Source organism: Pseudopipra pipra, chromosome 2 (genome assembly GCF_036250125.1).
Source record: "Pseudopipra pipra isolate bDixPip1 chromosome 2, bDixPip1.hap1, whole genome shotgun sequence".
Lineage (NCBI taxonomy): Eukaryota > Metazoa > Chordata > Aves > Passeriformes > Pipridae > Pseudopipra > Pseudopipra pipra.
The window spans coordinates 18,129,095-18,154,912 of NC_087550.1; the positions used below are offsets into that span (position 1 = coordinate 18,129,095).

General features: G+C 39.0%; 1 protein-coding gene and 2 long non-coding RNA genes across 4 annotated transcripts in view; 2 read left to right on the top strand and 1 right to left on the bottom strand.

The window, feature by feature from the left end:
• The window catches only part of LOC135409084 (uncharacterized), a 16,658-nt gene extending 15,026 nt beyond the window's left edge, over window positions 1-1,632 (top strand). The window contains exon 4 of the long non-coding RNA XR_010428010.1: window positions 1,526-1,632. This is a non-coding gene — a long non-coding RNA (uncharacterized LOC135409084). The remainder of the gene's footprint in view (window positions 1-1,525) is intronic.
• The window catches only part of C2H3orf85 (chromosome 2 C3orf85 homolog), a 10,398-nt gene extending 1,404 nt beyond the window's left edge, over window positions 1-8,994 (bottom strand). Inside the window, exons 1-3 of one of the 2 annotated variants that reach the window (XM_064644129.1) lie at window positions 8,863-8,994; window positions 1,553-1,701; window positions 1,195-1,339 (exon numbers count right to left, since the gene is read on the bottom strand). In XM_064644129.1, the coding sequence (XP_064500199.1) occupies window positions 1,220-1,339; window positions 1,553-1,701; window positions 8,863-8,911 (318 nt within the window). In that variant the 5' untranslated portion in view covers window positions 8,912-8,994 and the 3' untranslated portion in view covers window positions 1,195-1,219. The remainder of the gene's footprint in view (window positions 1-1,194; window positions 1,340-1,552; window positions 1,702-8,862) is intronic. The other variant, XM_064644130.1, reaches the window with a different exon arrangement.
• Window positions 2,272-25,369, top strand: LOC135409083 (uncharacterized). The gene is made up of 2 exons (XR_010428009.1): window positions 2,272-5,495; window positions 25,292-25,369. It is a non-coding gene; the product is annotated as an uncharacterized LOC135409083 (long non-coding RNA).
• Window positions 25,370-25,818: the final 449 nt, after the last annotated feature.

Here is a 25,818-nt window from a genome sequence, read left to right on the forward strand (position 1 = left end):
TTTCTATCTGAATAATTTTTCTGATGGAAAAGATGGTGGGTTTTTTTCCAGAAAACTAAGTAAAGTGTCTTCAGGTAATTTCAGATCTTTCATAAGGCAGAAGTGAGTGCTGCTATCCAAGAAAGCTGCCACCCATGTCAGTATTAGAAATGATAAGAGAATAATCTGGTGCTTCCTTCCAGTTGCCCGAGGTTTAGCAGGAGTGTAGGGAAATCATGGCTTTCAGATATTCTTTCCTACTTTGCTTCTGCTCAGAGTGAATGAAACTGGTGTCACCTTTTAGGCAGAACAGTCCTACGAAGCTCAATCTGAGACTCTCCAAATCAAATTCTTATCTTATTTTAAAAAAAAAAATCTTTTCAAAAGCTGCATTTCAAAAAGAAACTCGCTTTCAAAAAGAATATTACTTTTAAGTCAATTAAATTTAAACCATATTCAATTCAAAGCATATTATGAGAAGTTTACCTATTTTCCCATTGGTGGTTTCAGTCAGAGTGATCAGATTGCTGTCTTAACAAGTATTTTAAGCACTGAAACTGTGTGAGTTTAGTTCTACCCACTCTTGTCCATTTCAAGGGACTGCAGTATCTTCATATGAAAAGTGTTCCACGGGAATAATGTGTGTATTCTACCTCACGCTTGTCCAGCTGAATCATCTAGTAATTATTCCTTAAATCTGACAAAATTTTGTCCCAAAAATGTGTACAATTTTAGCACAGTCCTAAACAATTTTTCTATGACAGTTTGAGACACTTCATTTCATGTACTCTTGTGCAGATCTATAAATACTGCTTTTACCAACTGCTATGTCTAGTTCTCTTTTTGTTCTGCCGAGGTTTTATTCTACACTGAATACAGTTTTGTTACTGGAATAGATGGAAGTTTTTATCTTTTATTTTTCTCCTCAGGAATTGCTTTCTGTCTGCTTTTTAAATCAACTATATTGAGGCAGTTTAGCTTCTGTGGACTTTTAAAAGGATATATATTCTTTAAGCTTTTACTGAGTTCTCCAAAGCATAATTAAAAAAGAACCTGTCACAATAAAAATGACTGCATTTAAATAACTATTAAACTTGGACAGTAAAAACAAATCTTTAATTTTTCAGGACACCTCTCATAATTGGGTCTTTTAATGTGTCATTATGACACCATAAACCAATTGCCAGCACTGTTATATGGGTCAGTTTTACTTACTTAGGCACACACATACACTCCAAGCCTATGAAATGCTCTGTTGAGAAACTCCATCGTACTTGGATATCGAAGGATTGAAGGCAAGAGGGTTCAAGTCCATGTAGTACTGTGCTGTGTCTCTCAAAGCTGCCCATGATTCACTAATCTGAAGTAGATAAAAACAGGAAAGAATATTCTCAGCTTCGATAATAAATGCAGTGTGTGATCAGTGAGCAGACAGGAGTTTCAGACAACCTTCCCCGTGTTGATAAATCAGGCAAATTTCCTCTTTTGCCCCAAAGGATTTATGTGACGTGTTGAGTCCACACCTGTACTTTCTTTTTTTTAATAGATGCTGAAAGATGATGGAAGAAAATACCTGTTCAGCCACAGTGTATGCCCATGAATTCTGGCTGCTGCTTGGGTCCCAGGAGCTCTGAGAATATGGTATGTGTCGTTTAAGTCGTATGAATTGATTTGCTGATTCTTCTGTCAGAAAGGGTGATCCAAGGACACCTGAAACAGAAGCTGAGAAATATTTGTAATATTATAAAAATATCTTAGAATGTGCACTTCAGAAAACATGCTTATATCCAAGGTACATGGGTTTGGACCTGTAGTTTATTTAATAGAAATCAAAGATGGTCCTACCTTAGGTTCTCAGAAAGAAACTTCTTTTTTTTAGGCCTGAAGTTACCAAAACAGGTGTTCTAAATCACTATTTTGCTGTTGAATCCAAAGTAAATAAAGTTACAGTCTAACTAAGACATTAATTGATTTTTAATACAAGATTTTGAGACAAAAAATCCTCTTAGACTGGAATTGCAATAGTCTCAGGCATGCTGAGAAGCCTAAAATTTTTTAAAAGAACTCTAAACCTACCTATGAATTTAACTACAGTTTCTAAACCTCCTGGCTTATATATAATACTTATTCTTATTAGTATCAGCATAGAAATTGCATACATGGAAATAACTTGATAAACAGAAGGTATTGCAATTCTAATCTTGTTATTGCATTGCTTCAGATAGCTTCTGAGGTCACCACAGATGCAGAAGTACTTCTTGCAGATCTTTCTGAAATAACCAAACCAAGGTTTGAATTCCTTGTCAGCTTCATATGAAAGGCCCTGGTACAGGAAAAATCTTTTGTTTTTTATTCTTGTGTGTTTGAGACGTAACTTAATTTGGGGCTAAACTGGTTCAAAATAGCATATCAATTCCAATCATTTTTTAATTAACCATGATTAAGTTGGAGCTCGATACCTCGGCCAAGCTGAGACCACTGTCTGTAAACAGCTCTGCTCCAATTTAGGGAAGTTTTAAATGGACACCTGGGGGTGACCTGCACATAGTTGGTACAGATGGGCCAAGAACTTGTATTCCTGTCTATTAGGTCTTACCATAGGAGCTCAGCAGGGCAAGCTATCACCTCACTCACAGCTCTCTAATGACCTTATTTCTGAATTTCTATGGGGAAAATCTAAGGATGTCAAATGTCTGCTTTCCTGTGCAATGATCAGCTGAAACCAGTTCACTTGTAATTCTTGTTGGCTTTCCTGATCACCCACAATATCATTGCTCATTAGTTTTTTAAATAGAAGAAAATGTATGCTGAATGCATAAAGGTAGAACATAGGTGAGCTAGAGAGTTTGCTGTTCTCTTTCCCTTTGTTTGTTGTCAATGCCAAAATTGCTATAAAAGAAGACAGGGAAAAGCTTGATTATGCAGTAATGAACAAAAACAAAAAAAAGGAAATGAATGTGCTTGTCATCTTCACTCTTAACAGACATCAAATGGTACTTTAGAAAATTTACTTAGCAAGCAATGAGAGTCCCAGTAGTTCCTTCCTACTTCGGTTTCCTCGTATTCTGAGTTACTATAATCATAAAATGGAGGTAGAAGTTTTAGGTTAGGAAGTTTTCAAGGAATACCATGTTCAAAAATGTTACCAACTCCATGGAAAAAAGTAAGTTCAGACATTTGGTGTGAAGACTCATGTGTGAACTGCTCTCTCCCTTAGGGAACAGAGGAATAGCTATTTCTGTACTTCAGAAAACAAGATTTTGGCCTGGGGAAGAAGAAAATATATTTCATGCATATGTCTATTAAGCTGCTATACTTCTATTCCAGAGCTGCACAAGAGAAAACTAAGCTTGTGCCAATTTCAATATTTCTCTGGCAATTTACTATTTTCCAATAGAAAAATCTATGATCTGTTAACTTCTCTTTAGTGAATTGTGACTTTGGGATTTTTTTTTTAATATTAAATATTTTGTAAGCTCATTATTGCATTTCTGGACTGAGATAACTGAACTGGGATCAGAAATTGGCTCAGTAACAGGCTTCTACTTTTGTTTAAATGTCTATATAGTTAGTAAGGGCCATTAAACATTAAATTTTATCACCAGTGTGTGCTCTGGCCTTCCAGATTTAAAGTAAACTGGAAAGAAAAAAGAACCTTAAGCAGCTCTTCTTCTTGTGTTTCTTTTCCTCGTTGCCAGCATCTTCAAAACATGAGCTTGTAATTCCGCTGATGGGACAGTGAGGTGTTGTCTTCACTACTGTGCTGCAGAGCTCTGTATCTTAAGGATATTATTATCTTTCAATTTTTAATAGTCTGCTCTGACTGCATCTGTATCCAGCAAGAAATGCCGTTCCCAACTATGCTGAGTATTCCCTTTGATTAAAGTGCACTTGCCTGCTCTGAGGAGAGGCAGGTGTGTCAGCTCTGCTCTTGGCTTCTCTTGTCACTGTTGACACCCAGTTCTTGTGCTCCTCTAGTGGCAGTCTCATCTCCTTTCACCTCTCGCATTTAGCACCTGTGAGCAGTCTCTGCAGGACTTTTCCCCAGCTGCTGGGGCACTCCAAAGATGCATAAGTACCAGAAGAAATGAGGTAAGTGCCTTTATATTCCAGCTAATCCTTGAGGCTTAGCTCATTCTCTCTTCATATTACTGTAAAACTCATTGTAAGACTCTGAACAGGGCAAAATTCATTCACCTACAGAAAAACTCTAGTGAGACCATTTATAGTGAAACCAGAAACAGCCCTGCTGGTCTTTCCCTCTGGCTGCATGGACTAACGGGGTTGCACATTTGCTTGTGTTGTGGCAGAGCTCTAATGGAGACCTGAGGGCATCAGATCAGATGTCCCCATCTGAGTAGCCCCTCTGAATACAGTGCATAGTCTTCATCAAATAACCTATGTCTTGTTTAAGTTCCTTGGACTGGGTGTAATTTTTCCCCAGCTTTTGAACATCTTAGTAAAATATTGTGGAAGAGTTTGTTGCTCTGGTTGGTGTTTTATAAACAGACTATTCAAGAAGGACTGCAGCTCTGTCTTGTAGAAGATTAGAACACAAACAAGGAGAATGGAATCTCAGAGCATCTGGATGTGAGACTAGAGGGAGTTAGGAGCAGGTGGGTAATGTTAATGAAATGGCTCACAGTGCATGAAGTTGAACCCCAAAAAGATGAAGAATTTCAAATTGTTCTGAAACAGTTAACTCACTGTGAAAAGCAATCAGACATATTGTAAGTTAATGTTTTTATTCAATACCATTTTCCCTCTTTTCTCTTAGATAAATATGTTATTTGAAAAGCAAATTTAGGGGTAAATGGCCCAGTGGGAAAATAGGAGGAAGGTGTGTGGAGGGTGAACTATTGCAGAGGTATCAGCTGTTACCAGTTAGAATGTTTCCTTTTATCATCTCTTGAAGATTCATTCAGTGTTCTCATATGAAAAGCAAATTATAGAAAAATTGGCTGGTTTTAGCAAGCAGATGCTTAGCTCATGTAATTATTGCCTTCAGCAGATAGTTTTGTCTATCCTGCACACCTAAAGAGATTGTCCAGAGGGAAAACTATTAGTAATCATTTCTGCTACGGTGCCTTCTGAGTATCTAATTTTGGATTACTGTGATCTGATATAAGACTAAACTTGAGAGAAGGGAGATGGTGGTAGAACCTTGGCATCTTTGTCAAAAAAAGAAAATGTTTGTTTAGCATTGACTATAAAAACTGATTATGAAAAGCAAAACTGATTATGAAAAGGCATACTTGGAATGTCAAAATAAAAAATATTACAGTATAGTAAGCAAACTGTACTTAAAATATAAAATCAACCTGGATAGATCTTAAATCATTGTGCATTAAAATCTCTTCATTCTAGACTCAAATGGAAGCATAACTGTCTTGTGCAAGGATAGGTTTCTAGAAAGCAAGATATTTAGCTGGATGCAAACAGAAAATCTTCACAGGAAGACACCCATTTCTATTAGCTGGATGTACAATGATCTACTTCATCACACAGTCAAAAAGGTGAGTATGAGATTAAATTTTGACACATTTTTCTGCTTAGGGGCCTATTTAATTGATACACCTTTTCTTTTTTAAAAGCTAAGCAGCATGAGCCCTTGTGTGCTTAGCAGTCTGGGGAGAACAGGCAAGCCACTATTTACACATCTAATGGCAAAGTTAAATGATAGGACAATCCTTTAAACTTGCTTTAGTATAGGATACACTTTTGCTTCTCCTCCCCACCCGAGAAACTTTTTTATCTAGCAGTATTTTATAAATGGTGAGAAGCAATCTCAAGGCTTAGGACCAAAATTTACCACTAGTGTGCATCTACCACAGGGAAAAGAGGTTTATCTCTGATTTGCTGTGATATTTAAAAAAAAAAAAAAAAAGCGACAATTACTTAGCAGCACTTCAGTTACTCTCTGTTCACATTGTTATATAAACTGAGAGTATTTGTTTCTCCCTGGTTTCTGAAGACTGTTGCAAGTTTCTGACAACCTGAAAATCTATTGTTAAAGTTAATATCAATGGAATTTAAATGTCAAAAGTTTGCAATTGTTCTGGCTCCTATTCTTTTAGTCTCATAACTCTTCTTATTATCAGCTTAGGTGACTGCTCAAAATGTCAGCTCATGGGGCTGAGGCTGCCAGTCTTATCAGCACTTTAGGACAGAGTTTGGACAGAGACTAAACTTGGACAGAGCTAAACTTCAACCTTGCTGAGGTGGCAGGAGCTGACGTGTTGGGAACTTTGAAAAAGTAAATCAAATGCTGCAGCTCAGGTGTGTTTCTTAAGGTTAGCAATGGGACAAAATGGACCACCTCCCCTTCATTCTTCAGCTATCTAACTTTCTAAATTTAAATTCACAAAGTCAGACTACAGAACTTGGGATGAGGACTCAGAATACCACAGCACAAGGGCTGAAAAACAGGTGTGGAATTAGCTGGTTTTCTCCTCACTCAAGTATTTCTCCAGGTTATGTGGCACTTCATCGAAATCAAGATGTGATTCTCTGTCAGTACTTTGTATATATGGCTGGATTGCAGAAGGGATAGACTTTTGGATTCTGCAGGCCACATCTGGCCCAGGCACCACCTTTTTTCAGTAGAAAAGTGCAATTACATTAAAGTCTAACACCTGCATATTGCTTTTTCAAATGTTAAAAAAGAAATGTGTGTATGTACGTTGGCTTTGAACCCCACAGTGTTTGGATGTTAACAGGCCTTAGAATAGAATTAAATCAGTCAGATTTGCTAATACCTGCTGATTTAAAGTCACTGATTTTTAAGAGCTTCAACACTGTTCATATCATCCAGTCTTTGAAATTTTGGTCTCATCTGTTTATTTTCAAAGCTTGACGTAAAGTAGTTTTTATTCCTTGACAACTGTAATTTTAAATCACAGGACACAAGAGCTCTATGGTTCAAGACATGAGAGCTCAGTCATTTAACAGTTGTTAGAGCTACAGCATCAGCCTCATTCCCTCATCAGCAAAAGCAGAGAAGTTACAGACACTTAAAGCAGAATTAACTATTGAACATAGTTCTGGTGTGATGCCAGGGGTCAGGAAAGTTGTCACATATGGGTAAATAGCAAGGCAATTTGGCAAAAATCCTAGATAATCCTAAGGAAGGAACTACTTTCACTGCAGCAAAATATATTAGAAAAAGCATTGGTCTACTCAGTGGGCCCTGTCGAAATTTCCTTTCTAAACCCATGTGTGGCTATCAGTTTAACCTTGAATGAATGGGCAAGACACCCCCATCAGACATCCAAGAGACTCTAGTTATTATCCCAGTGCCAAGAGATCACCCTCGTACTCCATCCCTTGCTGCTGCACTCTGCAGAGGCTAAAGGAAAAGGTCCAGAAAGCCTATTTCCAGAGATGTGACTGTGGTTTACTATGAGGAGTGATTTACAAAAGCTGAGTTGAGGGCATGATGAAGAGTCAGATTCTTATTGTTGCTGAAAGGATTCACAATTAATGAAATGTTTGTGATCATTGAAATGTTAATGTTTGTGATCATTGAAACTTTTGAGAGTTCATTAAAAATCAGTAATAAGTAATTCTTCCTGCCTTTTGAAGAATAGGAACCAAGGAAAGAGGGAAAACAAGACTACTTTAATCTGCCTTATGTCTCTTGTCTTTCCCAACAAAGTCTTCCAAAAGGAGGGGCAGCAAGCTGCTGTACTCCCAGTGTGGCTTCAGGTGACACTGCGTCATGATGGCTTTCAATGGAAAGGAGGTGAAGTTCAAGATAGATAAGTACCCAGGAATGGTCCAAGTTCAGGTGCACAAAAGATCAGGAAGCACAAATAACGGGAAAAGAAGGTTTCTAGGTTAGCTCTATCTTGCAGGAGAGAGAAAGTCTCTTTCCAACTCCTTACCTTCCTACAGAGTTTCACTGCAGCCAAAACTCAGGGTCGTGGGACAAGGAAACTAATTTGGCCCAAAAGAGCGATTACACCCGGCTGTGGTCCCAATTCAGAAAATACCTTTTTCATTAATTCATGATTAATCATTGGCTAATTCTGTCTCCCTCATTTTGCCTTAGCTGTTCACATCATTTATTTACTGCATGTGTATTGGAGCACTCAGATCTAAGAAATGCTTTTAATGCATGCATGTGGACGGAGCAACTTTCTATGATGCAGGCAATCACCTGAGAAGTCAAGTCACTGCTTTGTTTGTTCTAATTTAGTGAGAAATAAATTAATCTTGCAGCATGTGCATCACTGATCATTGACTGTACCAGCGTGTGCTGCTTTGGGAAGAGCATGTGACAGCCCTGCCTTATCCATTTTCCCTCTGGTTCAAGTTTTATAGGTTGAGTCTTGATTGTAGGTGCCCTGGTTACAGGGTACTGTGAAGGATCATTGATCAGACAGCCTGAGTGCTTTAAAAAAAATAGTCTCCTTAAGCCATTCAAATTAGGCATCCCAGAAATCACTCACAACATAGATCATTTTGGGTCCTTATAAATGCATGTGAAATTGTTTCATGTAAACAGTAAATGTTGAGATCAGAATAATATTTCGGGAAGATTCCATAGAAACAGCATGAAGCTCTTTTTACAATTTTAACAGTTCAGGAAATCATCCTGTAAAAATGCCTTTCAGTCAGAAATGCATCCTCGCTCCTTATACATGAGGATTGAGCAGTAAAAGGCTCAAAAGTAGTCACGAAGAGCAGAATCAAACTGTATTTCACAGAATTTGCCATGCAATCTTCTGCTCACCCACTCTCCCATATGTCCCTGCTGCAGTGATTTCCAGTTAATTCTCTTCCATCAGTGCTGTTCTGGTGGTGACACAGGGGTTTTTGCCAGCTGACTATTTAACAAGCCAGAAGGGAATGACATGAGACAGGATGCCAGGCACTTACCTGTAAACAGCAGAGCAGACACCAAAATTTGAAACATTTTCAGAGACATGGCAAATTATTCAGAAAGGGTTTCCTTTGTAAAGTGAAGACAGTGACACAGTTTTATACTTTGTTATCTTTAGGTTTATAAATCATTCACCAAATACGTGTAAACCGTTGGTGCAGGCAGAGGGCAGGGTACAGTGCTTAGCTCAGATTTGCCCTATATGCCTCTGTTTGTACACTTTGGACTTTGCAAGCTGAGCCTCTAATGAGCCATAATGGCTCATTATTGTGTGGATGCATTTACTTCTCCATAAGTTTTATGATGCAAAGTAGCCCGTTGGGCTTGTTCTATGAGCACTGAACAGGCGAAACTCAGTGTATCAGTCTTCTGCATGATTATTTCCCCTCATCCTGGTGATAGGCACGAGCAGTTTATAGTTTGGTGTGAATATGAACGGCATTTGAATCCACCTGCTCTGAGAGCAGTGCCAGTTTTTAGCTGTATAGTGCTTGGGTCGAGGAAATAAAAGTATGATAAAATTGACTGAAAAAGCACTAAGGCAGAAGGAGAGAGGGAGTTGGATTTCTGTCCTGAACAAGTCAGAGGTCCCAGGGTCTCTTGTTGCCTTCTGCTGGTTCAGGACTCTGTAATGTGGGACACTATGAGTTCATGCTCTCTTACCTTTCCCACCTCTCCAGATAACGGTTGCCTTTTTATATACAACTCACTCGTTGGCAGCAGTCGTTGTACTGCAGACCAGTTTATCTTCATAAGCTCACCTACACCGATGATAACAGACCACAGAAAAGCTGAGCTTTATTGCACAGTGACGTGAGTGATCATCACAGGCGCGCGTGTACCCAAAGGGCTTTACATAAGGAAATTAGACTCTGTTGACGTCACAGGTCAGGGACCAGACTCCACGCTGATGGGCAGTAGTACTTCATTCTTACATTCACAGTGAGAACCGTCCTGTCCAGACAGTGGATGGAGTAAAGGTTTGTTGGGAAGCAAAGGAGCATTTAATTGCGTAGTTACAAAGTCTTATAGCTTTTTGTTATTACGTATGGGTGGCCAGGAGGGGAGACTATTGAACAGCAGGTCTAATAGTGTAATCCTTAACCTTAATGTAGGTCACATCACCACTTTAGTATTATTTTAGCATTGTTCTAAAAAAAAAATCAATCCATCCACCACAGGTGGCGAAGTACGCATGGAGGCAGGTGCTCTGCATTCTGGTGCCATGTTAACAACAAATATTAATTATCCAAACCAATGATCAGTTTTCTCACCTCTGAGCTTCTAAATTAAATTTTAGATGTCAGCATTTTTGTGGACTAGCACAAAAGGTGTAAGGACTGGGATATTTGCCAATAGGTGACACAGATAGCTATGGCAGACAAGCTCTCAAAACCTGTAGATCCCCCAGAAATAAGTTCCAGGAAATCATACAAGTTATCCTTTCATCTCACACACTTTGTGAGCCATCTTCTCCAGCCTCTTACACACTTCTCTCCTACATGGACCTGCCTTTCTATTGCGGTTTCCCTCCCACAGGGAGGTTTTTCCTCACAGTTCCTGGTATAATGACCGGAAGAACATGTTGGTATGTCATTTTATTTTTATTGCAGTTATGCCTTCTTTAATGTGAAGCCCACTTATAGAGAGCAGTGCTAGGGATATGTCATAGGTAGAGAGACAATAGCAGCCAGTAAGACTTCACTGCTACCTGGAAGCAGATCACAGGGAGTTATGCTGGACTGACAACACAGACCCAAGTCACCTACTCCTCCTAATTCATCTTAAGAAGCAAGTGAAAGAGATAAGAAAGTTTTTTCAGGAGCAGGATTTAAAAAAATGGTCAAACAGCTAAAGGCGACAGATCCCAACCGACCCTGAGTAAACTAAGTTCAGGCTCCCAGAACATAAAAACAACCTTGCTCTTACCATTTCTAAATGAAACTTGCCACGTACTGGAGAATATGACTTGTCTATCTCCCTTACTGATGAAGCTTGACTCTGTTATAGGAAAAGTTCTCACAGAGAGGCACAGAATGTCTTCAGGTGGGGTCACAAAACATGATGGGGATGTTGCAATGCCTGGATTTAGACTTCAGAAGAACACAAGGCTTACCCTTCTGTAGAGTGGGACAGCAGTCAGACAGTTTAGGTTATGATACAAGATCTGTGAAGAAGCTAAATTTCAGACAGCATGTCCCCTTGGACATATAGATCCATGACACCTGAACACTCCTCCTGGTTTTCTACATTTTATCCCTTATCCTGTCATGTTTGCTTCTTTGTCTGATTTAGGCCTTGCTCCTGGCCTCTAATCTTTCTTGTCTAGGCTGCCCAACTCTGTGTTCTTCCCTTGAGACTTGTCTTGCCTCTTGTTCTGTGCACTTGAGTTTTACATAAAATGATGCTGTGCCCATAAACCCCAACATCTTTAGACTGAAGAATTTATAGGTCTCTTATGAGGAGAGTGGCTTCCCAGTGTCATTTCCCTTTCCTCCTTTCATATGTGTCCTGCTTCCCATATACACATGGTGTACAGCCCTAAGGTTCATTCCCTCCCTGCCTCCTACCCCACCCTTGCTATTGCTGAGTCTCATTTCTGCTCAGAATAGTCAGTGTTTTTCCTGAAGCCCTATAATGTATGTGTAGTTTGGGGGTTGCATATGCCCCAGTGGCTCACATACAAAAATTTTTAGAAGACAGATGATTTCTGAGCTGTTTTTTGAGGCCATTACATAGAAAATCTGGATATCACTAAAAACCCATGAAAAGCATGAATTTTTTCATTGAATGTAGAATTTTAGCTGTTAAACACTAACAGATATGCAGGCTGCGATTTTTGGAAGATTCAGAGCTTGGCCCAACAGCTCAGATTTTTATATGGAGTTTAATTGTATCATTTCCATATGATGCCCTGCCTCTCTCGTGAAATTTCTATTCCCTACTTTAAAGCACGGAAGGCTTAATCAAAAGAAGTTGTCATCAGAATATTCAGTGCAAGTTAAACTTCACATCGAACATCCTTGTCTCACCTGGAGAAACAGCCGAGATATTGGTTAAAATGGTTCCAAAAAATATCAGTTTGATGCAGACACCTGAGATAGTAAAAATAATTTAAAATTTAAAAAAAACTCAGACCAAATTATAAAAGTTTAACTGAGTTATAGGCAAGTGAAAATAAGATTATCTGAAGAGACATTTCAGGCAATCTACAAGGGTATCAGCCTTATCAATAAGGCGTAAGGTAGGCTTCAAACAACAGAACTTTAAGTTAGGGAAAATCAGAACATTTTTCCTGTTACATTTCTTAATCCTACATGGTTAATCATCATTGTAAGGGAAAGATCTGTGTTCTTCCCCTGCTAGTATCAATTACTTTTCTTTTAGGAAAAATATTAAAATCCCAAACTGAAACAGTTACAGCAAGAAAAACAACAAAAGAGGTTGGACTCATCTTAAAAAAACATCCTGAGGAAGATGATGTTGACTGGCTGTACAATGAGGCCTCTGTCTTCTTGAATTATTTTTTATTGTATTTTTCACTAGTGCAGGAGTTGTAAAATATCTAAGAGGGGAGCTGAACATCCCTAAGATTGCTTGTTGCTTCAAGTTGATCGAAATCTGATAGCATACAAAGTTATTGGGAAGGAGAAAGCTGGTAGGAAATCTTATATATAGCCTGGGTTTGGGAACAAAAAGATAGATAAAGTTGAACAATTTGGGCTGGAAAATCTGCAATCTTTTTCTTCCTTGACACCAGCTTCACACCTGCACAGTGAAACCTAATTCTTTTAGTCAAATTTCACCATCTAAGTATAATGCTAATCCCTAAGATTTTGTAAACCACTATGTAACTGTTGAAAAATGTAATCTTCTTCTGGTGTATTTAATATCAAATTCCTCATCTGTTTCAGCTTGTCTAACTTTTGCCAGTTTTGTTTATTTATCTCTAAGGAATCTTTAATTTAAGTATACCAGTGTTTAACTTTGGGTTTTGAGTATCTGAAAATACCTGTTGTGTTGCTATGATATCTTTTTGGAATAGAGATGAGAAAAATGCAGGGTAATATTTAAAAGGAACATGAAACACACGGAGAATGTGAAAAACCTCTCGCAAAACAAAGGAAACATGCAAGAAATTGTACATGGGGGACAACGTACAAGAACTCAAACAGAATGTGTATTAGCAGCATAGAAAGACCACAAGTTTCTTATACCTTGTCTTGCTGTTATGTTTGGCGTTCTCTTCCTGGTTTAGTCTAATTAAACTGAACCAGAAGGCTGTGCAAAGGCAGACTTCATCAAATTAAGTGAAGCAGACCTCTTCCAGGAGCACAGCATAAGACATGTTGTACTGGGTTAAACTGAGAACCCGACATCCTGTGCCTGACTTAGGCCAGCAGCAGAGGACTGGGGAGGGGGAGAAGAAAACAGTGGCCATGGCTGTTGCCACCAGCACACCTTCTGTACAACCAGCACGTTGTGGCTAAGGACTTGAAGTGAGGGCCAGTAGCTTAGTGTTCAGTATTTCTTGATGGATTCTCAATACCTTAGTTTTGTAACCACATTTAAAATCCACAGGTGAACTAGGTGCAGTATTGAACCCTGCACCTGAAGATTATTTGAGTAACATTTCTTCTGTTACTTTTGTCTCATGGGAAGAGCCTGGATACGTAATTCTGCATCATGTTTCTTTTCTGGTGGAAAGGAAGGAAGGCTAAAGTTGGACTGTTTGCAGTGTGGGTGCTGCTGCAGTTCACTGGAAAAGACGATCCTTGGCAGGAGTTTTAAGAAAGTACTGGGGGACTTTCAGCATTTTGGATCAGTCAGTGATTCCAGTTACTGTTTTCTATATTCTACCCTGCTGCCTCTGAGCAGTGCAAGTCTTGGAAGACATCTGCCATCATCCTGGCACTAAAGGCATGTATCCACACACAACCTTGGGGCAGCACTCTGGTTCCAGCCACAAGCAGCGCTACCAGAACTCTGGTTCCAGTTACAGGATGCCTCTCCAGAGTCATCTGGAGAGTGACCTGCCTTTACAAGATTTTCCCCCTTATGAAAATTCACTATCTCCTATTTTTCCAAAGTGATGGTATAAAGGCAGTTTGTATAAATCTATGTACAGTAGAATTGAGCTAAGACTTACAGGGAGGTCTAATGTGAGCAAGTTAGCAGATCTTTTATTGACCATTACTTCAAATGCCTGTCATGTCTTGAAGTAAGCCTACTGGCATATGGTGAAGTATTTAGCACAGCAGGACTGTGCACTTTACACCTTCTGACTTGGAGGTGTGCTTTAGTTCATCTTTTTATTCCAACAAGCCACAGCTCTTGATAAGCCCTTGTCTGCCTGTGATGAACAGCACCACCAGTCCCATCCTGCTGCTCTTGTGCACAAGCACTTCAGTTCTTTTTGCCTTTATAGCTCCCAAGGGCACGAGTAACTCTCTCTTCGTGGTGGGAGAAGGCATGAATGCTTTACCTCGACATGTTTTCCCAGAATTGCACTGTCTAAAACTCTTATCTTTCAACAACAGGTACTCCTAATTTTGCCAATTCCAGGAGCAGGTGCACTTGTGCCCTGGCATTTGCACAGCATGGCTGCGTCTCTGGCAGAGTCCTCATGCTGGTTTGTACTCCCTCTGTCTGGGTTTCTGGGGTGCAGATGGTAGTCAGCAGGTTTGTTCCTTCCATGCCTCCAGCCATTTCATCAAGTCCCCTACAAGCATCACCCATAGGCTCGAACCTTGTAGTCCTTTACTGAACAAGTGTCGAGTGACCACCACGACTAATGACTGTGGTTTCCTTCCCTTTATCACTACAAAGTTGAAGAAAGTATTCCAAGATTCATACAAGCAGCCTAAAAAGTTAGATAATTAGTGCTTTAAATGGTTATCTAGTTCACAAAGTCATGACCTTCATACATGACTGTAATGTCTAAGGAATACGTTTCCTGTTGCTGGGATTGTAATAACTGAACTTCTAACACCCTTTGCAGAATATTTACTACTGTATGAACAATGTTTTTCTACAATTCCAGCAACTTCCTTATTCTTTACAATATGTCTGACTTGGTGCCTATTCAGTGCCTCATTTTCATGGGATAATGGGTGTCTTCAATGCATAGTGAAGCTAGAGGAGCAACAAGCACCTGGATTACCTAGATTTTTTTGAACCACTGAACTCAAGTACAGATCCCAAGGTGTAACTAAGTGACCTGCTCAGTCACCCTCACTGATAACTTGGACACTGGCCTTGTTCTCAGTTCACCTGAATGCAGCTGCCCCAGTGTAACAAGAAAATATAGTGACATCAGACTGCACAAGAAGGTGAAGCAGTGTGCAAAATCTCCAACTGTCAGTGCTTTATCTTCTGAGTGCTTACTTCTTATTCTGTAGGAGATTATATAGTCCGGGTGCCTTTTTTTTTATTTAAACTTTAGGTTTCTACTTTAAAACCTCTCATGATAGCATGACCTGCAGTTCTTGTGGTGGCAGCCAGAAATTGTCACAGCATTCCAGAGAGGCTGCTGCTGTCTGAACTTGCTGTAGTATAGATATTAGCTGACAGCTCTTGGTGCCATTCTAATCCATCACTCCTGATCCACAATAGAGCAACTCTGACTTGCAAAGACACATAACATGATCCTCTTGATGTAGCATAAGGCCACATCCAGAATCTTCTGTATGTTTTTCTTGCCTTTCTGCCAGCAGTGATGTAGGAACTGTGGTAATTTCAACTTGAAACAATTTTAAATACAGAATTCTTTAAGACCCCTCCCTCTTCCCAAAATTAATATATATTGCTTTTCCTATACAGATTTGGAATGGTGTTTATGATGTTGGGATGATCCAGACAGGGCAGGACTTGATGATTCTGCTTCCTCTAACATGATCCCTTGGAGGCAGGGTGTGGGGATACCATTTCTCAGCTAAAACAATAAAGCTGTTGGGAGTGTCTTGTGCTGTCACTCCCTTTTTACTTACATAGTGCAGCAATTTCTAACAGCTATAAACAAACAACTGTTTTAGCTTGTTGTAGAGTCAATTTTTATTACTTCTTCTTAGAAGCTAAATAACATAAAGCCAAACGATTTGACTTTGATGTATAGGGCTGAGCATCAAACCGTAACCTGTATTCTCATAGTCCTGTCATACAACTGGGAAAATTAGTGTCCCAATGAGAAACGTGAAAAATTGTATAGCTAGAGCAATATGAGAAGCATTTAAGTGCTGTCACAGACTGCAGTGGGAATTAACTGCTATTGGTGTGACTTGTGCCACAGGTGTATTTAACACAGTCAAGTTAAATCCTTGTTCTGTGAAAGTCCGTCTTTTAATCTGGCTTCGATCCTCCTATCACCTGCTGCTGGGGAATGTGGGATGTGCACTTGGGAGATAAGACCTGGGTTTAAATCTCATTATACTGGTAAAACAGGAATAGATTCACTAGGAATGGAGCTGTACAGCTGTGAAAACTGATTAGATCACTCTAATTACAACAACACAAGTCTGCATAGCACCAGCCCTTCATAGATCACTCTGTCACACTATCACAAAGGGGTAGGGGTGTAGTACTAAATCCAAAAACATGTATAGGAGCCTTACAACAAAGTAGAGATAATTGCTTTGCACTTAAAGTGCTGTAAAGGAATGTACAGAGTACAATATAGAGTACAGTACATAGTTTGAGGAAGGGGATTAGATGACTTGGTCAGCATTTTGCTGTTTAGAAATCCTTAACAGAACCTTTCACAATTATGTGTTTGAATCACCAAAGCAGCTTTTACTTGACTCTGTGCATCTAAAACTGAGGATACTAATTTATTTATTTTAGCTCTAGTCATTACTTCCTTTTCAGTGACTGCAGAGATGTTCATTAATGCCTAGAATTACTATGTTTTTAAGGATGAAATACTTTTCATTTTTGTGGAATCTCCAGTGGCCATCTGAGTGAGGAACATAATGACCATCATCTAGTCAATAAAAGCTTTAACAAAATCAGCCACGTTTTACCAAAGCAGTACAGGAGATGGTAAATGACATGTGATCTGAATGAAGTAATGCACTTCAAATGTTGTGGGTTTCAGCTTTTTTAATTATTTTTTATTTTATTTTTCATTGTTTGCTTATGAGAAAAAGTATCTTATTTGGCCAAAACATACATGATTGTGTTTCCCTTGCTATTTCAACAATGACTGACATCTGTGACTACTCCATCTCAAGAAAATACTGGAGACGTTCACTGTATCTCATAGGAAAACAGATTTTGGAAAAGTAACTGCTGCAATGTTATTATGATTTATCTGATTGATTGAAATTACAGTAATTATCAGCACTAAATCTGGGAAGCTATAACCTATGTTGGCATGATGGAGACATAGATTGAAGTCTATGAGCCTCATGTCTTGAACTCTGTTCCTGTTTATTGTGTATGTGTAGGAAATTAAAATTTCTCTTTCAAGTTATTTAATGTACCACGTTATCTAGACTAGATTCAACACTCCCAAATGCAAAAAATGTGTTGAAATTGGCATGTTACTTAAAGGCAAAAATGAAATTTTATCTATAATCTGTTGCAACTAATTGTTTCATTAAGAAGTTCCTAGTACTCTCTTCAAATAGTTTACAGGAGACCCAATTTTTTAGTTGCTAGTTTATGTTGACTTAACTTGTCCTCTTAGCACAGTTCCTCAAAGAAGCAGTTCTGGCTGACTGTGTGTTTCCCATCTCCAGTGACCAAAGAGTATACACCTCTAAAACTCCTTTATTGTGCATGTCGATTTATTGTCTTCCATTTTGCTATCATATTAGATGAATACTTTAACTGCCAAGAATGAATGAGAAATCACACAGTGGGCAAGTTGCTAGCTGAAGTTAATTCATATCATGAAAACACAATAGTTCGGTAGCAGCACAGAGAAAAATAGTAATTTTTAAAAAATTTTTAATGAGCAGTAAACAAACATTTTGTAAAGTCATAAGGTCTAGAAAGTTACTCTTTATAATTCAAGCATTTTGAAAGTGTAAAGTGCCTGGATGCAAGACTGAAATAGTATCTCAGGATAACAGAAAATGGTGAGCATTATTTAATTTTCACACAGAGAATCTGTGCTTAAACAGGAGGTGAGAGAAATTTCTTGTAACTGAGTATTTCCAGAAAGTCATTAAATAAAATGTGCCATGAAAACATGGTATAACAGAAACAGTATATTGACAAGGTGTTAACTCATCAGTGTGCTCCATGAGCTCAAAGATGCAAAATATGTTGTCCAAGTTTCTTAATGCCTTCCTGGTAGGCTGAAGGCAGGGGAGAAGAGCAAGGTTCATTTCAGAGGTACTTGTGAAATAAAGGGTATTGAAAGCAATGTTATACTTAACTCCCTCTCTACTTTGCAAGAAACTAATGTTCTTTGAGTTGCCCATTGTCAGACTGTGTCTTGAGGTTCATAGTGAGGTTATCATAGACTAGAACGAAGCAATTGCAAAGAGATTCCTGCTGTGCCTTGCCTCTCGACACTGACAAGGCTACAGAAAACACCTGGGCTTACCTCTGCCTTGTTCCTTTGCTACCAAATACATGTAATGTAAAATTCTTCTACTGTCCACTTTTTCCCCCAGACTACCTAGTCTTGATGGTGGTGAGATGTAAGGGAGAAGATCTGCTAAACCATGTCACTAGAGGATGAGGTAGGAAGAGGTAACTGCGAGAAGGAGTGGGTCTTTGTGAAATCTCTTCCCAGTTTGGATCTCAGCAAACTCTCGCGTGTGAAATGTGAAACTCCATCCACATAAGTAACATTTAGGTGTTAATAAAAACGATCAATAAAGCGACAAAGTATCAGCCTTCAGAGGCACTCTCAAATGTCACATCATTCCTTGGATGCTGTAGATGTGTCCTGGCAAACTCCCTTGGCACGTGCTGTATGTCACTGATGCACATTCAGTGAAGTACTCACCTTGGTAAGAAAATCAGATCGAAATATCAGGATCCTAAAAGCTGCATATCAACATCTGGAATGCCTAATAGCTATTTTATTATTTCTTAACTGTCCCTGAGATGTTTAAGCTTTCTGACCTTCCCATTGCATCAGTGGCACTCTCAGCTTCATTTCTTGTGAAATATTCAGTAGCTTGCCTTCTAAAGCTTTCCACCTCTTAATCCTCTTATTGTCTCTCTTGATATCAACCTTAGCTGCTGACATGACAGCTTTTTCTAATATGTATGTGAGCTAAAAGGTTTGGATAAAAGCCAAGGAACATCTTGCCTCTTGGAGCATTGTAGTAAACAGATATTGCATTAAGACCTTGCTACCCAGACTTTAAAAAAAAAATTAAAAAAAAAAAAGCCTAGCAAAGTATTGCCTGAACAACAACTTAATTCTACAAAGCTTGTGAAGGACACACAGTGTTCACTGCTGTTGGTCAGTCCCACTTGCTGAGGAGTGTCCAGCATCACTGAGCTTGCCAAAGATGAATAGAAATGGCTTTGAAGTCTAAATTGTATCTCTTCTGTGGAGTGGCTTTATTTCATCCCCGCAGACGAGTTACTAAAGTGAAAGCTAAAGCTTTTTGCCTTTTTGTTTTGTTCTGGGTTTTTTTACATTTTTTTCTTTTAACAGAGGCTTTTATTCAGGAATCCATCCCCTCCTGGAAGAGTCAGTAACAGGGATTTCTGGCAATACTGGCTGCAGACAGCGGCCACCAGGTGCTGGCAGTGCCATGCTGCAGGGTGGTTTGATGTGCCAGACATCCCTGTGCATCCTGAGGCTCAGCTGATCCCTCTTGCCATTGCCCCTGGACAAAGTTGGGCACGTCCCTGCTTGTCTAAGGGATGCCATCAGTTTACTGAGGGCAAGTCCAGGATGGTGAAAGGAAACACAACCTATCTCCACTGCTGCTTCCCTCTTCCTGAAAGGGGAGCAACCCAATCATCAGTATTGAGCTTTAAAGGAAGAGGGAGCTTTCTTTCCCCCACTGTTGGCATCTTAGAAGGAAAGAGTGAAGGGGAATGTGTTTGTTCTCATCACTCCTGTGTGGGGGAGGCCTTCAGCTCCAACTTCCCCTGCTAACACTTTGTTAGTGTTGCCATCTACCCAACTCATCAGAGGTGATGTTTTTCGTAAGTAAGGGATTTCTAAATAAAAATAATTTAAAATAGTTCTGTGGATTGCTGAGAATTGTAAACCTTTTGAAGCCACGTACTAGTGCATTTATGCAGCACAGCACTAGCTAACAGATCCTCCAAGCAGCCTGCTGTCAATTAGTGCCCCAGTCCTCAGGCACTCTGGGGGCTGCACTGAGGAAGGGGCAAATTCCCAGCATCCCACTGGCTTGGGGCACATCAGTGTTCAGCTGGTGCTTCCAGAATTCTCAGGAGAGGCCTCTATGGCATAGTGCTCATGTGTTTGCAGGAAGGGGAAAGTTTCTGCCCCTGCGTCAAGAATCCAGCTGTGCAACAGGAAAGGAGGGGATAGATGAGGCAGCCCAAAAGCTGGCTTGAGACAGGTTTTTGGCTGAATATGTTCTGCTTCTCTGCCGATGTCACAAGGGAGTTCTTTCAAAGCACTGTTCAATTAAACTTCCTTTTTTGAGACTGTATGAGTAAGAAGGATTCATTTTTCAACCTAAAGGTCCTGTCAGTGACTTTGTAGTGTTTATTTTCAGAGACTCGTGAGTGACCAGACTTGACATATTCACTGGTAAGCACTGTGAGCCCCGTGATAGGGGAAGTGACACTAATTGCCCCAGGGAAACATATGGAGAGTGTACTGGTCTGTGACCAGATCTTCTATTTAACACTCCTGCCGGCATACTGTCTCAGGATTTGAAAGCTCAGCTTCAGAAATGTCAGGTGATGACATTTTCATTTCCCTTTGAAAACTATCCCACAGTCAAATGGATATTGCCTTTTAGGAAGCTTTTTTTCCTCCCTTTTTTCTCCCCCTAAACTGTTTTTATCCTTCAAATGGAAGGCATGCAAAACTGTGTGTTTTGCATTTGGGTGTGAGAGCCTATTTCTTGTTAATATCAACACCAATAAGCCTGTTAAAGTACTGTCAGTTGAGTTTCCTTGCAGAAAAAGGTTTTTATTTTTCCAGGTGAGCTGTTTTCAATTGACCTTTCTACTCTTGGTCATTGATAGAAAAAAATATCTGCGGCACAGACCTGAGCATTCTCAAATTTTTTCTGGCTGTTATCTTGCTAGAAACTGGAGTTGAGCTGATCTGATTCCCCTAACAGTTTCTGACAATAAAAATCAAACCATACTTTTTATTTTTACTATTATTATTATTATTATTATTATTATTACTACATGGGAGATTTCTAAAATAGCTCTTTTTATAGTGCTGTGATGTCTCAGAAGCCAGCCTTCACTTGTGCTCCTCCTTTCTTCCTCCTTGTGTGTCGTTTCCTTCGCACGCTGCCAGGAGCATCAGATGTGGCCTTGAACGAAGGCCAGCATTTGCACAGCTCTCATGAGGTTTGAAAGGGATGCCATGACAAGTTTCCTTTCTGCACAGCTTGGAACAAAATAAAATATGCCCATATGTAAAACACAACTGCAGTAAATGGCAAAAAATGGAGTTAGAATAGCACATCAGAACATTTTATCAGCTCTCTTCTGTGGGTGTGAAGAAAAACTTTTAACAAAAAGACTGCTAATTTCCTGACACTTTTTTTTTATTATTTTTTCCAGTGGGTGGAGGTGAGCTGAAAGCAAAATGCCTACTGTGCTTTTTGGACAATAGATATGGCATGACCCCAAGTAAGGTAGTTACATAAATGCTGAGCTACATAGTTAAATTTCTTTAAATTAACGGAATACCATACATATAGAGTAATTTATTATAAAAGGAAAAATATGTCTAGATCAATAAACATTTGTACATTATTTTATTAGAAGAAAAAATTAATATGAGGCTGAGAAGTTTGCTTTTTATTGTTTCTGAGATGACTGTGCATTTTTTTAAATGAATGAAGTGTCAAATTGATCTTTAGAGAAGCCTATCTGACTTGCTTTAAGCAGTAGCACCACCACATGTCAGGAAGCAGCCAGAGGTCCAAAACACAGTATTAACTCTTAATTCTGTGATTAGAAAAAAAAAATCAAGAAAGTATGCTATAAGGAAAATATTCAGTAGTTTTTGTTAATTCTATAAAAATAGAATATTAGTCACAATTTGCAAGTCAGATTAATTTGCCAGCTAAATATCCTTCCTACTATTCTTCTTCCTTCTTTTCTCAGTTTTAAGTCCCTTCTTATACTGTGGCTAAATTGTGTAAGGTCACAGAGGGTCCTCCCTAACTGCTGCATTACTCTCTCTCCAGAATTCACATTTCATTACATATTTGCTGTAGCCCTTGCTGCATTGTCCTTTAGGTTTATCTGTGCATGTTGGGATCCTCTGGCACGTGAATTAAGGTGAAAATATAACCAAAAAGCACAGGTGCGTAAAAAGTAAGTCTGGGACTCTCATGCTTCTTAGAGAGATAGCCACAGTGAGAAATCAGAAGAGCACTTGAGAGAGCTTTTTGTTCTAAATTCTCCAGCTCCCTTGCGATGTATAGTTAGTGCCATGGAAAGCTCACCTGCAGCAGTGCAGTTGTAAGGATCAAAAATAGTAGTGGCACAGATGAATGTATATGACCTTTTTCTTTGAAGCTAATGAGAGAAGAAGCTTGCAAGGGATTCTCACTTATTTTTTGAAAAATGCGTGGAACTTTAATTAAAATATTATTTAAGCAGTAATTAATGTGCTCTAATTGTTACAGAGATGCGGCTGGCACCTGAATTCCCAGTCCCTGTATCGTGCTTAAGCCAGGTAAACTGTAACCATTGAAGATCTGTTATCTGGACAAGGCCATTTATCATTGAAATCCTATATTTTAAAGAAAACTCCTACCAACACCATCTACTTGTGAGAAAAGAGTCAATATAAGCTTACAGCACTGCATATTATAATTTTCTACATAGTCCCACACATGTATCCTAAAAGGTCTTTACTACAAGTGGTTGTCATGGTGGTAACTTTCATTGGTTTGGAGGATCTGTGGTAAAAATATGCACAGTTTTGGTGTTGTGTTTTGCAAGCTCACATAGGGATAGCATTAGAGCGCTCTGCTACGACAGTGCTCTCATTCATAGGTTGTTCCTCTCCAGGGAAGAAGCTACATGCTGTTGTACTGGGAAGTCCTTAGCTGCCTAAAAAGTCTTTTCTGGCTTTATTTATATATCTCTTTTCAAGACACCATTTGCCCTTTTTCAAGTAGCCAAATAGCCTTGTAAACAAAAAGGTGTCTTTGTCATTTGATATCTCGTTTGTTTCGTGCCAATGTCAAGTAGATAATGCAAAATCTGCCTCCTGGTATCTTTGGGTTTGACACAGGCTGAAAATAAGCTGTTCTCAAAATGGGGTTGCCAGGTATTCTTGCAAGCCAGCTCTTTGTATTTAAGCCTTTGAAAGACATTGAGTATGTGGATTTTCCTGAGAAGCAGACCTCTTCATTGGCTTCAGCAGGCATCAGTGCCTACCAGAACTTCTGAATCTGCATATTTGTGTGTTCTTTGCTGCGGGACAGCAGATCACAGTCTGGTCTCTGATGTGGCCAATCAGCTGTCTGATCTCAAGTATAATGCCTGCTGTTAAAGGTGTTTCTCCTTACATTAGAAACAGCCCTTACCTGTTCTGAATACTGAAGATCAACATCCTCATGCTACTGAAGTATCCAGAGCATTGCGTCAAATACGATGCAAATATTGGCTAATTCGTAAATAAAACTTAATATTTATGGTTTTATGTGAGTAGACAGCAGTTCAGGGCATTGGAATTCGGCCTGTTGTCTCTGAAATTCATCTCTCGCTGCTGTCAGTGACATGGGACAGGTAGAGGAGTGCACTTGTTAGCTGTACTGAGTTTGCTGAGCAGGGGGAAAATGTCTTAGATGCCCACCCGGCTGAACAGATAATAATATACACTTGAGTTCTGACAACTGTTTTGTTCTGAAGTATCGTGAATGATAATAGCACTAAGAAAAATGCTTTATGTATTTGAAACTGTGTATTGCGCAATTCAAGGTATTATCTAATGAATGCCTCAAAGGCACAACTCAGTAAGTGAAAAGGCTGTTTTTGTTTCAGAGGAAGCAAATGATTTCATTTCTCCTGGAAAGTTTTCTAAACGGGTTTGAGGTTCCAAGATTGTTAGCTACTGACAACAGATTAAGTCCAAGGACTTGCTTTTAAATCATAGCCTTGCTAACCAATTGTCTCTTATCTTAAAAAGTTGTTAATTTAATGACAAATTCAAAAAATGAAGGAGAATGAAGTTATATGACTGTGGGTAGTGAAAAACTGATGAGTTATCTTGTTCAATGTTTAGATTACAGTTGTTGCTAATAATTCAGCTGAAGCTCTGGAATACGTACTTTCTGGTTATTTCTAAGGAATGTTTCAGGAATATATTTTTTCTAATCATCCTGCTTCCTATTGTCTCATAGATTTTCAGAAGAATTCTGTCAATTGTTACTCATATTGTTGCTTTATATGGATGTAGTTTCTGACTGATCTAGGTACAAAACCCAGAAAATTTCCTTGGTACATAAATTCCACAGGGCAGCCCTGGGATTAAAATAGTTATTCCTTTCTCCAGAACCTTAGTTTATCCTCAAATTATCATGAATACAGCAGCACTATTACTCCAAATTTAACCTGAACATGTTAGAAAAGGGGCATCAGACATGCTTCCATCTTTTTCAAAATAGAGTAACATCTTGATAACAAGCTTTTGAGAGTAATCATCTCTTTCCTGATTTTATTGCATGCAAATAGGAAAAGATTTCATATTATTCACTGAAAAAGAAGAGGCAATGGCATAAGCCCTTCTCTTACACATTTTCTCAAAAAGGAGATCTTAATGAGGCAGTTTGGTTTTCTTTAGTTACCACATAAGCAGTTTGGGTATAGCTTTGAGTTAACTTCAATCTGATCAAATTTAAAACTCATAGATATTTAAGTGATCAACTGTTTATATTGTTTTGAATATTGCTCTCATTATTAACCCTTCTCACTCAAAGGTTGGTTGGTCCTTTGCTGCTCAAGGGAAAAACAAATGGAGTAAACAGGCTGTGCCTGGTCTTTGTGCACAGGAGAAAGGTAGATGTATACTACAGTAGAGCTGCTCTCTTATACTTTCACAAGAAGTTTTTTATGTCCCTGTCCCTAGTACTGGCAAGGACAGAAGAGAGCAGGTCTATGCCCCTGTGAAAACACCCATGGAGCAGAAGTCTGGCGAAGAATTCTATCTCCGCACAGATGAGACTCAACATTGTTTTAAATCCTGGTAGTTCATATGCTGGTGTGTTTAAATGCCTCTGAATAAGAAGTGATCACAACAACTGACGGATATTTTCTCATATCCAGGCCTGAAGTAAGAAAACCAAGCAATTTTCAGCATGTGCTCTGCATCTGTAATTTCAGCTTTGCATCTGCTGAGGAGAGATGTGATCCCAGTACAACAATTAAAAAAAAAAAGGTGAGTATCTTCATACCATAAGTATAAAAAAATAAAAACCTCAAAAAACATTTCAGGTGTGTTAGGGGGAAAAAAAACACAAACAAGAAACCCTAAAATAAACATCATACTTCTGTAAAGCAGTTATCAGGGACAGGAAACTGTGACTGCAGAAGAACAATTTGGTTTTAGATGTTCTGTTTCTGCCCTGCTGCATGCCATGTGTTGAAATACACCAAAGCATGGATTTAAATTTCAGATGTGCTTTTCATGTGGTTTTGTGTTGCCTCTGGTAACATTACTACTCCAAATATATAACTCAATAATAAGGTTATTGAGATAACAATCTGTCATGAGAAAATGCTGTGAATAGTAGCAAGTCTGATCTGGGGTGTTCCATAAAATTGTGGTTTATTAATAATTGTAATAACAGCTC